This window comes from Somniosus microcephalus, chromosome 9 (genome assembly GCF_052327205.1).
Source record: "Somniosus microcephalus isolate GS21.2 chromosome 9, FLI_Smic_1.0, whole genome shotgun sequence".
NCBI lineage: Eukaryota > Metazoa > Chordata > Chondrichthyes > Squaliformes > Somniosidae > Somniosus > Somniosus microcephalus.
The window spans coordinates 38,478,093-38,494,234 of NC_140995.1; the positions used below are offsets into that span (position 1 = coordinate 38,478,093).

At 44.2% G+C, this 16,142-nt stretch overlaps 1 protein-coding gene across 1 annotated transcript in view; it reads right to left on the bottom strand.

Moving 5' to 3' along the window:
• The window catches only part of dst (dystonin), a 337,440-nt gene that overhangs the window by 199,622 nt on the left and 121,676 nt on the right, over positions 1-16,142 (bottom strand). Inside the window, exons 33-38 of the mRNA XM_085998161.1 lie at positions 15,509-15,658; positions 11,764-11,970; positions 9,418-9,567; positions 6,324-6,557; positions 3,670-3,825; positions 1,800-2,033 (exon numbers count right to left, since the gene is read on the bottom strand). Coding sequence (XP_085854287.1) covers positions 1,800-2,033; positions 3,670-3,825; positions 6,324-6,557; positions 9,418-9,567; positions 11,764-11,970; positions 15,509-15,658 — 1,131 coding nt within the window. The remainder of the gene's footprint in view (positions 1-1,799; positions 2,034-3,669; positions 3,826-6,323; positions 6,558-9,417; positions 9,568-11,763; positions 11,971-15,508; positions 15,659-16,142) is intronic.

The following is a 16,142-nucleotide window of genomic DNA, read 5'->3' on the forward strand; positions in this document are numbered from 1 at the left end:
TCATTACCTGCACTATATAAAGTTGCTCCCTCGCTTTTTTGTTGCCATTACAGTTAAAGAATGAGAAGTAGCTCCCTGGTGATGCCAGTAAGCACTTCTTCACACAAAGGGTAGTGGAAATCTGGAACTTCCCAAAATGCTGTTGAGGCTGGGGGTCAACTGAAAATTTCAAAACTGAGATTGATAGATTTTTGTTGGGCAAGGGTTGCGGAACCAAGGCAGGCAGATAGAGTTAAGATACAGATTAGCCATGATCCAATTCAACAGGTTCAAGGGACTGAATGGCCAACTCCTGTTCCGATGCTCCCTATATTTAAAGGGCTTAAAACATCAGAATGTCAGATTTTACAGCAATAAAGATATTTACGCAAGGTCTTGATTAAAAGGTTTGTTATACGAGAAAGAGAGCAAGAAATTTTACCGAAAAGGTGGTAGAAGTTATGCTGCAGCTATACAAAGCCCTGGTTAGACCACACCTGGAGTACTGAGTGCAATTCTGGGCACCACGCCTTAGGAAGAATATATTGGCCCTGGAGGGAGTGCAGCATATGTTTACCAGAATACCTGGACTTCAAGGGTTAAGTTACAAGGAGAGATTGCACAAATTAGGGTTGTATTCCCTAGAATTTATAAGGTTAAGGGGTGATCTGATTGAAGTTTTCAAGATATTAAGGGGAACAGATAGGGTAGATAGAGAGAAACTATTTCTGCTGGTTGGGGAGTCTTGGACTAGGGGGCATGGTCTAAAAATTAGAGCCAGACCTTTCAGGAGTGAAATTAGGAAACACTTCTACACACAAAGGGTGGGAGAAGTTTGGAACTCTCTTCCGCAAATGGCAATTGATGTTAGGTCAATTGTTAATTTTAAATCTGAGATTGATAGATTTTTGTTAACCAAAAGGTATTAAGGGATATATATCGGCCAACGGCGGGTAAATGGAGTTAGGTCGCAGATCAGCCATGATCTCATTGAATGGTGGAACAGGCTCGAGGGGCTCAATCGCCTACTCCTGTTCCTATGTTCCTAACAGTATCAGCATTGACCTAAAATACACTTGATCTTAAAGCTGATTACCTACTGCGTTTTACTTTGCAATAAACAAAATGCTTCTGCACATTAAACATGTTACCCTTAAGTAATATTTAATTAAAGCATATTCAAAAAAATCAAACCACTTAATACCAGTGAGGAAACAATCCAATATTTAGAATCCTAGAAACTTACAGCACAGAGGAGGCCATTCGGCCCGTCGTGCCTGTGCCGGCTCTTTGAAAGAGCAGTCGTGCTTAGTCCCATGTCCCCGCTTTGTCCCACGTCCCCGCTTTTTGTCCGTAACCCTGTAAGTTTCTCATCAAGTACCTGTCAAACTCACTTTTAAAATTATTTATGAAATCAGCTTCCACCATCTTTTCAGGTAGAGCGTTCCAGATCCTGACAACTCTCAGCGAAAAAATGTCTCCTAATCTCTCCTCTAGATCTTTTGCCAATGATTTTAAATCTAGGACCTCTGGTTATTGACCCACTCGCCAGAGGGAATAGTTTTTCTCTCACTACTCTATCAAAACTTTTCATCATCTTGAAAACCTCTATTAGGTCACCTCTTAACCTTCCCTGTTCCAAGGAGAACAGTCCTAACTTTTCCAACCTCTCCTCATAACTGAAGTTGCTCATCCCTGTTAACATATTTAACTATGTTCAAATAAAATACAAGTGTTGTCTATAACATTACATTCTATGACCAGAGATCTCCATGAGGACAAATTTAGTCAGTCAGAGGGAAGAAAGAAATCATCTGCACCTTCTCCGTTTCCTGTTTGAGAGCAGTTGTTACAGCATTGTCCAGATTCTTGAGGTTGGAGTCCACTTGATCACGCAACACATTGAGCTTCAACTTGGCATCTTTCAGCTTCTGTTCCACTGCTGCTCTTTCTTCTGGTTGAAGTTTGTCCCTGTTCTGCTCCAGGAACTGTTCAGTTGCACTTACCACATTTGTTAAAGTGGATGCATTAGCTTGGATTTCCCTTTGTAAGGCCTGAAAAACATGGGAATACGATACAAGTTAGAACAAGTAATACAATCACATTCACTTAAATAAAAATCTGATAAAGGAATAATGCCTCAGACAGAATAAAATCTAAATGCACAATTCCCTTTTCTCTCTTTTCCATGGATAGCTGTCTGTTAAATGAAAGAAGCAAGACTTGTATTTGTAAATCATCTTTCACAACCCCAGGACATCCCAAAGCACTTTATAGCCAATAAAATACTTTTGCAGTGTTGTAATGTAGGAAACGCAACAGCGAATTCGCATTGTCCCACAAATAACTTCTTCTCCTCTTAAGAAGAGAATTTCTGTCCAGCAGTAATAATACAAGTAGAATATTGGGTTGTACTCCTAAAACAGTTGAGATCAAATCCCCATTGATCACGCTGCACGCTGTTCACTGCCCTGATTCGGCTGCGCCTAGATTACTGTAGTTATGGTTGCCATGATATAAAGGGTCCATCGAGGCAGTCCAGAGGAGTAACAATGTGACAATGACCAGCTAATCTGTTTTTCAGTGATGTTGATTGAGGAATAAATATTGGCCAGGAGACCAGGAGAACTCCCCTGTTGTTCTTCCAATAGTGCCATAGGATCTTTTGCATCCACCCAAAAGGGCAGTCAGGACCTCGGTTTAACATCTCATCTGAAAGACGGCACCTCCAACAGTGCAGCACTCCCTCAGTACTGCACTTGAGTGTCAGCCTGGATAATGTGTTCAAGTCTCTTGATTGGGGCTTGAACCCACAACCTTCTGACTCCGAGGTGAAAGTGCTACCCACTGAGAAATGGCCGACACCTGTGAAATGAATAAAAAAAATTAATTGATTTGCAAAAATCTGGATTTATTCATTTAAGTGCTGCAGTGCCTCACTAGCACATCAAGTCTCTCCTTGCAGCTCTTCCCTCCAATATGAGGAATCAGCCTCTTCATTCTCCTCTGGACTGCCTCGATGGACCCTTTATATCATGGCAACCATAACTACAGTAATCTAGGCGCAGCCTAATCAGGGCAGTGAACAGCGTGCAGCGTGATCAACGGGGATTTGATCTCAACTGGTTTGGGAGTACAACCCAGTATTCTACTTGTATTATTACTGCTGGACAGAGATGGTGAGTGATGGGTCAACAAACACTCCCAAGGTCTCTTTAAGCTTCTACCTCAGCCAGAGTACATCAGCCTTCTACTTTTACTTCAAATATGCAATACCGTGATTTTGTTTGTCTTGATTTTTTTTTCATGAATTGACAGTGATTTTGGGCTCAATCCAGTTCCCAGTGAGCACGGGACGCAACAAATTGTGTAACATCACATTTTACAGCATAGAGACAACAGCATGAGAAACAGACCCGAATGAGGTTTCAATGGACTGCTGGTCGCTGCAGCTGCACGTCATTAACGATGCATTGTGACCACCGGTGCCTGTGCTTCCGAAATTCTGGCCGCAACGTGATGAACACCCCCCGTCCCCCAACGGACGTAATCGCCATGCTGACCAGTTATGTGGGCAGGGACAGAAGTTTAAAGTTACGACAGTTAAAAAAAAAATAGACTGGCACTGCAATACACCACTTTACATCCTTCTAACGTATTAAAATAGTCACCACACACTGTACCACTAACCTGATGTTCCACCTGATGCTGCTGTAAATCAGCCAAGTCATCACCGATAACGGAAGTCCCACCGCTGTAGCCAATTAGTTTATTCTCAGTCACCATCAACAAATCACACATTTCCCGCAGTCTCTTATTACACTCCGCTTGCTGTTCTTCGAAAGCCTGTTTTTCCCGGCAAAAACACACCATTTCAGTTATCTTGGTCTCGTTTCTCTGTAACACAGTCCTTTCTTTATATATAAAATCCTACACTACTGCACCAGTGTATGCTGCAAACATGATAGCAGGTGGCAAACAAGTGAACAAGATGGGTTACGATAAATTGGATTAAACAAAGGATGCATCTCACGAAGGAGTTAGCTCCGCCAGTGTCGCATCCGCACAGAAGTCATGCAAGGAGGAAGATAACAGCTGCATTTTTATTTGTTTTGGTCAGATGGCCTTAGACTCCAGGCTTTTTTCTCTCGAGAGATTGCGAGTGAACAATGCGGCAAGCAGCCATCTGTAAAAAGGTCTACAGAACAGTGTTAGTCACATTGTGCAAAGTCTTTGAATTTCAAGCAGTGTTTTAAATAAAAATCTATTTGAGTGCTCATCAACTTGTTGAATGTTAAATAAATACAGAACCCATGCAGTAGCATGCTGCAAATAACTTTAAAAATGTGGTAAGATTTCACTCCTAAATAACTGCATCGTTTCATCTGCGTAAAGAACAAAAAACACACAAATTCCATTTCTAATATACGTCACACTACAAAAACTTGAAGCTCGAGAAGATTACGCTGAAGTGCAGCTGGTGGGTGGGGGAGTCACAATCTTCAAAAAGTGGCAAACTCCAAAACTATTTACCTCAGGTGAATCATACCAGAGTTAACCTTTACGTGCCAAGAGCCTTAGAGATTAAGGTCACCTGACATTATGGCTAAGAGACACATAAATGTCCTTCTCAATAGCCTTTGACTGCAATAGGATGCAAGGCGTTGGCTAACACTGGTTAACGTTGGTTCTGATGAAAGGTCATCAACCTGAAACGGTAACTGTTTCTCTCTCCACAGATGCTGCCTGACCCGCTGAGTAGTTCCTGCATTCTCGCTTTTTGTTTCAGATTTCCAGCATCTGCAGTATTTTGCCTTTGCGTTGGTTAACACTTGTTGTGAGCTTCCAGTGTTGGCTCCAGGCTAGATCTTTCACACATACAATGACGCGGGGGTAGGAGGGATCAGAATTCTATTCTCGTAAACTTGGTTATCTTTGATCTCAGCTAATAAGCAGCTCTGTGCAGATTGTTGCACTGAGAGTTGTACCGCTCATACGTGCAAGTGAAGGACTGAATTTATGTCTATCGCGTGTTCTGAGAGTCAAATTAGATAACTATACCATAGACTGATACAGCACAGGAGGCCATTCAGCCCATCGTGCCTGTGCCAGCTCTTTGCAAGAGCTATCCAATTAGATTCACTCCCCTGCTCTTTTCCCATAGCCCTGCAAATTTTTTTCATTTCAAGCTTATATCGAAGTCCCTTTTGAAATTTACTATTGAATCTGCTTCCACCACCCTTTCAGGCAGTGCATTCCAGATCATAACAACTCACTCCATAAAAAAATGCTCATCTACCCTTTGGTCCTTCTGCAAATTATCTTAAATCTGTCCCCTCTGGTTACCGAACCTCCTGCCAGCAGCAACAATTTCTGCCTACCTACACTATCAAAACCCTTTTGAATCTATTTACCTCGATTTGTTTCTTCAAAAAAAGTTCTAAATTCTTGTTTCCAAGCTGATGAGCTTTTTAACAAATACAAAATTTCTGCTGTAATCTAAAATACAAATATGAGGTCTTTATGATCTCAATATTGGTGGACATTATTGTGTGGCATAGATATTTTTGAGGCAACCTATTGAAATGTGTGTTGAAGGGAAGCAGAAACAGAGAAGATGTGGAGGCACCAGACCTTAGATCAGCACGACTTTCTACATCACCCCTGTGCTCACTCACCTATCCTGGCACCCAGTTGAGCAACACCTCAATTTTAAAATTTTGATTACTCTGTGGAGTGATTTTCAAATCCCTCCATGTCCTTGCCTCATACCTTCTCCAGCCCGACAACCCTATGAGATCTTTGCGCTGCTCTAATTCTGGCCTCTTGCAGATCCCCGATTTTAATCGCTCCAACATTGGCGGCCGTGCCTTCAGCTGCAGAGGCCCTAAGCTCTGGAATTCCCTCCTTAAATCTCTCCGACGTTCTACCTCTCTTTCCTCCATTAAGATGCTCCTTAAAATCTACCTCTTTGACCAAGCTTTTGGTCACCTGCCCTAATATCTGCTTATGTGGCTCGGTGTCAAATTGTGTTTGATTATGCTCCTGTGAAGCGCCTTGGGGCGTTTTTCTACTTTAAAGGTGCTATATAAATGCAAGTTGTTGTTGTTAACTCTGGAGGTTAATGACAGAGGCCCATGTAGGGCCTGCGCACCATCATGGCTCAAGATAGACCAACCAGTTGACTTGACTATAGGGCTACGGATTGCAGATTGCCCCTATTCTTAGTATAGCGACTTCAAGTAATGTTGGTTAAAGAACAAATTCAACATCCTTCACAGAAGCACATTAAAGACAATTTTGTTATGCATCATGCTAACCGTCCACAATCAAACTACTCAAACCTTCTGGTCATCCTGTTCTAATCTGGTCTGTAACTGAAGATTCAAAGCCTCCACACGTGCTGACAACTTTTCCATCACAGTTTTAAAAGATGTCTGGGTGCTATTCAAGAACTTGAGCAGTTTCCTGTTCTCCTGAGGAGAAAGATCCTGCGCATGCTCCGAAATGAAGAACTGTATGTCAAAAGCAGTGGCATCCAATTGAATTTTAACATCGGTGAAGGTTTTTTCTAATTCCTGCAAAAAGAGGGAAATAGCATCAATGATCACATCACTCCACAGAGTAATCAAATACAAAATTCATCGGCCTGGATTTTGCAGAAAGAACAGTGAGGCTATCGGCGCGCACCACTATTAAAGAGTAAATCGGACAGCAACCTCCTGTGTCCGTACACGCACAGTTAAGTGTGGAAATCAGGAGGTTGCTGTCCGATTTGCCCTGCTCCTTCAGAAGCTTTGCTACACCTGTACCTCGCCGAATGACTCGGCATTGAAATACATGGAAGGGCATGAAGTTACAGTACTTACCACTAGTTACCCACTAAATATGCCAGAAAAAGTTAAGGCTTATCCACTCAAGTGTAAGCGAATTTTTAACAGCATGATAAGTCTTAATTACTGCCAAACAACCTCTCTGGCACTGAAAATTAACTTTTACAAGTGTGGAGTCTCATTCCTTCAGATTTTAATTAATGTTGGAGATTTAGAAAAAAACTTTTTATATGCCTCTTTCATCTCTCTCGCATCCCTATCTTTCTTTCCCTCTCTATTTCGCTTTCTCTGCAAGATTAGGCATTGAATTAACTATTCTAGCTTACACTTCCTGGTTGAGACTGCCTGTCTCAGTAAGGATTCTTCAACCATTAAGGAGACACGCCGTTACCTGCCCTGTTCACACAGGTCCCAGATTCCCTGTAGAGGGCACTGCGCTGTTTAGACTCTCTAATTACCACAAGTCTCAGTGTAAAAGCCCACACAAAGTCTGTGGGCAAGTGCAGGTGTAATGAACGGCGAGCACCATTCATTCACCGTTGACTGCAAAATCGAGTCAATATCTTTTATAAAAGCTCACACACGTGAAAGGACAATTATTTGCCAAAAATATAAACCAAAATATCAGAATTAAATTTAATTTCAGAAGAGCGGGTTGAGTCTGTCCAAAGTTCATACATCCCACTCTGTGGGATATAAGTGCAATGGAAAAAATTCAATACGAGCCATACAGAGAACATTACAGCAGAAACCTCTTTACTCATACAAGCATATTAAGTAGGCTTGTTTCAAAAATAGCACATGCCAAATCTACTCTCTCTACTGCCATTTACTTAATTAATGTAACGGATTGAGCAAATTGACTCTATCACCTCTGGTAATTTGGTGCCAAAAAGCTGATATAACAGCAGGAACAATTCCATTTAATATCTATTCTAGCCAAGACACATCACAGATCATTTTTGACATTTTTCTACTGTTATTAGTCAACATGTTTGCGGGTAAAACTGTACTTACAGCATGAAGAATTAAATTCAACTACTGGGGAGTGTTAGGTGCCAGCACAAGTTGGTAGGCTTTCAGGTCAAAGTCTCATTTTCAGTCAGATTTAACACAGCGTATTTGAAATTTGTACTGGACTGTGGTCGAGTACATCTGAGTGAAAGTATCTACAGATGTACAAACACAGTTCATGGAAGACAATTTAGTCAGAACTAAATGGAACAAACTCCAATCAAGAGAATTACTTCTGTGTCAGCCCTGGCTCAGTGGATAGCACTCTCTCCTCGGTGTCAGAAAGTTTTGGGTTCAAGTCGCGCTCTCGAGACTTGAGCAGAAAATCTAGGCTGATACTCCCAGCGCAGGGAGTGCTGCACTGTTGGAGGTGCCGTCTTTCGGATGGGACATTAAACCGAGGCCCCATCTGCCCACTCAGGTGGATGAAAAAGATCCCATGGCACTATTTCGAAGAAGAGCAGGGGAGTTCTCCCTGGTGTCCTGTCCAATATTTATCCCTCAACCAACATCCCTAACAAACAGATTACCTGGTCATTATCACATTGCTGTTTGTGGGACCTTACTGCTCGCAAACTGGCTGCTGGGTTTCCTACATTACAACTGTGACTACACTTCAAAAGTACTTCATTGGCTGTAAAGCACTTTGGGATATTCTGTGGTGGTGAAAGGCGCCATATAAATGCAAGTTCTTTCTATTTTCAATAAGACTTAAAACATGGCCTGTGTCGAGGGGGCCAGCCAAATAGGGGGCCCCAGTAAAACTCACCGTAACATGGAAAAACTGCTGGATTTGTTTAATTAAAGTTTAATATTCTGATGTGAGCTGGATTAAGAATTCTTGGGGGACCCTGGGCATCTAGAACTCTTGAGGCTCCTCAGCACACCCCCACCCCTACGCAAACTCTCTCATCCCATCCACTAAAGCCCAATGTGTAGTAAAATGCAGGAAGAAATAGGCCTGCCGAATGTTTACACACTGCGTTAACAATAAAGCAAATTGCATCTGTTTTAGTGATTTTGATCGAGAGAGAAATATTGGCTAAGATACCGTGGAGAAATCCCCTGCTCTTCTTCGACATAGTGCCCTGGGATCTTTTACGTCCACCGGAGAAGGCAGACTGGGCCTCGGTTTAACGTCTCATCTGAAAGACCGAGCAAATGGTTTTGATCAACGGCCCAAGGAATTAGAGTTAAATTGCCTGAACATATCTCACATTGGACTATTATAGGCATCCGAGGGATTCAACTTTAACCCCGTCAGAAAGGACTGATTTCAAAGCAGGTTCCAGCGGTGAAAAGGCAGTGCTAATCCACATCACTTAGCAACCTTATCACTGCTTTTCTTGCAGATGTCCAATTCTCATGCAGCTAAATGCTCAATCCCAGAGATGGAAAAGTCACATCTTTCAATGCGTCTTTTTGTCTGCTTACGCTTCTGTGAAGCACCTTGGGACGTTTTACTATATTAAATGCGCTATATAAATGTAAAATGTTGTTATTTCGAAATTTAAAAAATGATAATTCTCATTAAATTCTAGTGTGAATACAACCATTTCCCAGCATTCTTGGAGCTGTCAGCGACACTTGCCTTGTGCTGTTGTATACAGCACTCGAGCCTTTCCCAATCACCAGCAGTGTCGGCGTGCGGAGTTTCCAAGGCGGCGGCACTTTCTTTGATGTGACCAGAAAGCCGCTCTAGTGCGGCAATGAGTTCCTGATGTGACGATCTGATCTTCAACTAGTGAAAACGAGCACAGAACTTTTAACCAGTTTGTAGTAGTCATAGAACAATACAGCAGAGGAGGCCATTGTTAAAACGGGCAATCGCCGATAACGGCCAAAACGCAAAAACCATTAACCATTTGCATTGTCAATTTCAAAGTTCTGGGTTATAACATCTTTAAGTGCTCGGTTTATTTCTGGCAGAAACAGCTGGAGGTCATTTAAAAAAAAATTTTTTTTTTTTCTTTTTTTTTTAAAAACGGCAAAGTGGTTGATGTCAGCATACAATGGCCCAGTAATTCCGGGCACAACGCGTGAGTACGGACGGGGTACTCTAGCGTGTGCCCGGAGGAATTGCTGGATTTCAGCATGCACAGCGCATGCGCTGAAAACCGGCATTTCCTGTCCTCTGACCCAAGGGGTTAAGAGGCAGAACGCGCGCGACTGCACAGGCAGCGCATGTGCAGTGAAATTCCTTTTTTTTCCCCCCCCCCCCCAGAGTTGCGCGTGTGTAAAGGCCTCCGGTCTTTACGCATTCAAAAACCACACGTAAGTACTTCGTTTTTCAGGTAAGTGGGCTTTTAGTACAATTGAGAATTTTTTTTTCCCCCCCACAGGTTTGTTATTTTTAAAGAATTTACAGTAAGGTAAGTTTAGTTTTAGCCCCAATTTTTTATATAAATTTTTTTTTCAAATTTTAAAATTATTGTTTGAAATAGTTTTTCAGAGTTCTTTATTGTTCATTTAAGTAGTGCAATGTTTTTTTAAATTTTCTTTCAGGTTTAAGTAGTGTTTTGGGGCCAGGAGTTTTCATGAGTTTGACAGCTCTTACTGTCAAACTCATGAATGAGTTTCCCCTCCCCTGATTGGCTGCACAGTGCTCACCTGATCCCAGTCGGCACATCGCACTAAGTACGCCGCTGAATCAGGTAAGCACATCGCACCGACATCTGAACCGGGCCAGTGACAGGAAATGCAAGCAGGCCCGGGCTTCAGATGTCGGCGCGCAGGGTGAGTGCACATCGGGGGCTTGCACGCGCGGCAAGCTCCCGATCCTAATTTCAGGGCCAATATGATCAAGAACAAACTCACAGCTACAGCACACAAGTGCAATTCCACCAGCTACCGTTATATCAACATATAATGTTTAGCAAAGAATACTGAACACAAAATACGCCTTTGTATACAGGGCATACATAAGAACGTAAGAATTAGGAGCAGGAGTAGGCCATTCGGCCCTTCAAGCCTGTTCCGCCATTCAATAAGATCATGGCTGATCTTCAAACTCAGTTTCACTTTCCCATCCAATCCCTTGATTCCCCTAGAGTCCAAAAATCTATCTATCTCAGCCTTGAATATACTCAACTACTCAGCATCCACAGCCCTTTGGGGCAGAGAATTCCAAAGATTTACAACAATCCGAGTGAAGAAATTCCTCTTCATCTCAGATTTAAATGGCCGACCCCTTATCCGGAGACTATGCCGCCTAGTTCTAGACTCTCCAGCCAGGGGAAACAACCTCTCGGCATCTACCCTGTCAAACCCCTTCAGAATCTTGAATGTTTCAATGAGATCACCTCTCATCCTTCTAAACTTCAGAGAGTATAGGCCCAATCTACTCAATCTCTCCTCATAGGACAACCCTCGCATCCCAGGGATTAATCTAGTGAACCTTCGTTGCACCGCCTCTAAGGCAAGTATATCCTTCCTCGGATAAGGAGACCAAAACTACTGTGCACAGTACTCCAGTCTCACTAAAGCTCTGTACAATTGGAGCAAGACTTTCTTACTCTTGTACTCCAAACCCCTTGCAACAAAGGGCGTAGGAACAGGAGTAGGCCATTTAGTCCCTTGTGCCTTCTTCGCCATTTCATCAGATCATGGTGGATCTGTACCTCAACTCCATTCACCTGCCTCAGCTCCATATCCCTTGATACCTTTACCGAACCAAAGTCTATCTAACTCAGTCCTGAAAGCTTCAACTGTCCCCCAGCATCCACGGCCTTTTGCAGGGGAGGGGGGTGGTGGAGATTACAGTATTTACAGGGGGTCCCCGTAGAGTACGTCAGTATACAGATCAAGATCAATAAAATAAAATGCTACTTTTATTTTTGGAAATAATGTAGAAATTCTAAAATTGTGAAAGTGCTCATTTTCACATTATAAAAGAGACACAATCGTTTCTAAAATACATATAAAACAATACACGCACCTGCTCTATTTCAATGGCACATACCAGGGCCTCAACCCTGCTCGAACAAATCTCAACTATGTCCCCGAGAGATGCTTGTAAATCTTTACAGTCAGTTTCCAAGTCCTTCAATATCGGTTCATCAGGATCCAGGTGAACCTTCTCCAGAAATTCCTCTGCTGCTCTCAGATCGCATGTTACTGCCTCCTCCAGCTCGCATTTTAATAACTGAAAAATGTAGGTTTACGATGAACTATTCCAGCAGCCCTATGGAGCTTACTTATGTGCAGTACAACATCTGGGTCTTATCAAAATATATTCAACAGACACATCAAAAATCAAATGTAAATGGGACAAGGAAATAAAAAGACAAGAGGAAAGAGCACAGGAGAGAGCTCAGAAAGAGAGAGAAAGAGGGAAAGAGAGGGAGGGTGCGGGAGCAGGAGCCAGAGCCGGGGGGAGGAGCGGGAGCCGGAGCCGGGGGGAGCGGGAGCCGGAGCGAGCGGGAGCCGGGTGGAGCGGGAGCCGGAGCCGGGGCGGAAGCTGGAGCGAGCGGGAGCCGGAGCTGGGTGGAGCGGGAGCCGGAGCGAGCGGGAGCCGGAGCGAGCGGGAGCCGGAGCGAGCGGGAGCCGGAGCGAGCGGGAGCCGGGGCCGGGTGGAGCGGGAGCGGAAGCTGGAGCGAGCGGGAGCCAGAGCCGGGTGGAGCGGGAGCCGGAGCCGGGGGGAGCGGGAGCCAGAGCGAGCGGGAGCCGGGTGGAGCGGGAGCGGGAGCCGGGTGGAGCGGGAGCGGAAGCTGGAGCGAGCGGGAGCCGGAGCCGGGTGGAGCGGGAGCCGGAGCCGGGTGGAGCCGGAGCCGGAGTGAGCGGGAGCCGGGTGGAGCGGGAGCCGGAGCCGGGTGGAGCGGGAGCCGGAGTGAGCGGGAGCCGGGTGGAGCGGGAGCGAGCGGGAGCCGGGTGGAGCCGGAGCCGGGTGGAGCCGGAGCCGGGTGGAGCCGGAGCCGGAGCGAGCGGGAGCCGGGTGGAGCGGGAGCCGGAGCCGGGTGGAGCCGGAGCCGGAGCCGGGTGGAGCGGGAGCCGGGTGGAGCGGGAGCGGAAGCTGGAGCGAGCGGGAGCAGGGTGGAGCGGGAGCCGGAGCCGGGTGGAGCGGGAGCCGGAGCCGGGTGGAGCCGGAGCCGGAGCCGGGTGGAGCGGGAGCCGGGTGGAGCCGGAGCCGGGAATTCAAAAGTCTTCTACAAGCATATATAAATAATAAACGGGTAGTAAGAGGAGGGGTGGAGCAGTTTAGGGACCAAAAAGGAGACTACACATGGAACCCAGAGGACAAGTCTGAGGTACTAAATGAGTACTTTGCATCTGTTTTCACCAAGATGCTGCCAAAGTCACGGTGAAAAAGAGTTAGCAGAGATACTGCATGGGATAAAAACTGCATGGGATAAAAAATGAAGAGGAGGCACTAGACAGGCTGCTGTACTTAAAGTTGATAAGTCACCAGGACCAATGAGATGCATCCCAGGATGCTGAGAGAGGTTAAGGAGGAGATCGCGGAGGTACTCGCCATAATCTTCCAACCCTCCTTAGATATGGGGGTGGTCCCAGAGGACTGGAGAATTGCAAATTCTACACCCTTGTTCAAAAAAGGGTGTAAAGATAAACCCAGCAACTACAGGCTCGTCAGTTTAACCTCGTTGGTGGGGAAGCTTTTAGAAACGGTAATCAGGGACAAAGTTAACAGTCACTTGGATAAGTGTGGATTAATTAAGGAAAGCCAGCACAGGTTTGTTAAAGGCAAATCGTGTGTAACTAACTTGATTGAGTTTTTTGATGAGGTAACAGAGAGGGTTGATGAGGGCAATGCAGTTGACATGGTGTATATGGATTGCCAAAAGACGTTTGATAGAGTGCCACATAGTTGAAGCCCATGGAATAAAAGGGACAGTGGCAGCATGGATATGAAATTGGCTGAGTGACAGGAAACAGAGAGTAGTGGTGAACGGTTGTTTTTCGCATTGGCGGAAGGTATACAGTGGTGTTCCCCAGGGGTCAGTACTAGGACCACTGCTTTTCTTGATATATATTAATGAATTAGACTTGGGTGTACAAGGCACAATTTCAAAATTTGCAGATGACACAAAACTTGGAAGTATAGTGAACAGTGAGGAGAATAGTGATCGACTTCAAGAGGACATAAACAGGCTGATGAAATGGCAGATTAAATTTAATGCAGAAAAGCGCAAAGTGATGCACTTTGGCAGGAAGAATGAGGAGAGGCAATATAAACTAAAGGGTACAATCCTAAAGTGGGTGCATGAACAGAGAGACCTGGGGGTATATGTGCACAAATCATTGAAGGTGGCAGGGCAGGTTGAGAAAGCAGTTAAAAAAGCATACGGGATCCTGAGCTTCATAAATAGAGGCATAGAATACAAAAGCAAGGAAGTTATGAACCACCTCAACTGGAGTATTGTGTCCAATTCTGGGCACCGCACCTTAGGAAACACGTGAAGGCCTTAGAGAGGTTACAGAAGAGATTTACGAGAACGATTCCAGGGATGAGGGACTTCAGTTATGTGGATAGACTGGAGAAGCTGGGTTTGTTCTCCTTAGAGCAGAGAGGTTGAGAGGAGTTTTGAAAGAGGTATTCAAGATCATGAGGGGTCTAGGCAGAGTAGATAGAGAGAAACTGTTCCCATTGGCGGAAGGGTCGAGGACACAGATTTAAGGTGATTGGCAAAAGAACCAAAGGCGACATGGGGGAAAACTTTTTTTTTATTTTTTATTTTTTTTAAACGCAGCGAGTGATTAGGATCTGGAATGCACTGCCTGAAAGGGTGGTGGAGGCAGACTCAATCACGGCTTTCCAAAGGGAATTGGATAAGTACCTGAAGGAAAAAAAATTGTATGGCTATGGGGAAAGGGCAGGGGAGTGGGACTAGCCGAAGTGCTCTTGCAGAGAGCCGGCACAGGCTCGACGGGCCGATATGGGCCTCCTTCTGTGCTGTAACCATTCTATGATTCTATTCTATAATTCTATTCTATACTCCTGAAGCCTGTGCTCAATGGGTCTGATAATGTAACCCCAGTTACGTAGTGTCACGACCACTGCTCCACAGGCTCTCTATGCATTTGTCCACAACTGAGCTGAACTCACACCATAAAATCTTATAGCACAGAAGGAGGCCATTTGGCCCATCGTGCCTGCTCTTTGAAAGAGCTCTCCAATTAGTCCCCTTCCCCTTCCCCATAGCCCTGCAGTTTTTTTCCTTTTCAGGTGTTTATCCAATTCCCTTTTGAAAGTTACTATTGAATCTGCTTCCACCACCCTTTCAGGCGTGCATTCCAGATCAAAACAACTCACTGAATAAAAATTCATGTAACCTCCCCCTTGGTTCTTTTGCCACTCATTTTAAATCTATGCCCTCTGGTTACCAACCTACCTGCCAGTAGAAAGTTTCTCCCCTATTTACTCTATCAAAACCTCTCAATTTCAAACACCTCCACTAAATCTCCCCTTAACATTCTCTGCTCTAACGAGAACAATCCCAGCTTCTCTAGTTTCTCCACGTAACTGAAGTCCCGCATCGCTGGTAAAACTCTGGTAAATCTCCTCTGCACCCTCTCCAAGGCAATCCTATTGCATTGCGCACTTATGTTGCATAACTGTATTCTTAAAAGGATCACAACTTCTCTCAGTTGTGATTTTTAATTAAAAAAAAGTTAGTTGTGCTTTGAATTCAGTGAGCTTGATCCATATGAAATAGATTACTTACTTTGTGATCATCTAGTTGTTCTTGAAGGATTTCCAGGTCCCTGTCAACAGGCTGCTGACTCTCCAGTTCCATTTTCCGATCTTGGAGCAATGTCAAGTAAGCTCGCAGTTTCTCTCGATGTTGAAAACACTGCTGTACAAAATTACCCGGCTGCAATGAAAACCCAATTAACACTATTTTAGTTTTGGCCTAAATCTTTGTAATGTTGTGAAGAAACAGTATACTTCCAAGATAAACTTTAAAACCGGGCCATTTTAGCAGAGTGAATTTTCATGCTACCATTGATTCTTGATATAAACATCAACAATATTTGTTACAAAATAATATTTGACACAAAATGTACCAAAATAAAGCCACATGAAAAGTTTTAATTTACGGTCTAAGGCCATTAATCTGAAATTACAATTTCCATCCTTTGTATCAAGCCCAAAATAATGCACTAAGTGGCAGGACTGAGAAATTATTTGGTTTAACATAATGGCTGGAAAAGACAAAAACACAAGAACTGAACGCAAATAAATTGAGTACTCAAATGGTTCCATCCCTCAAAGTACCTGAATAAGGTCCGTTTAATGGACCATTCAGCCCCAGAGGGTGAAAAAATGTAACGATTCATTTACCGACACAACATAGA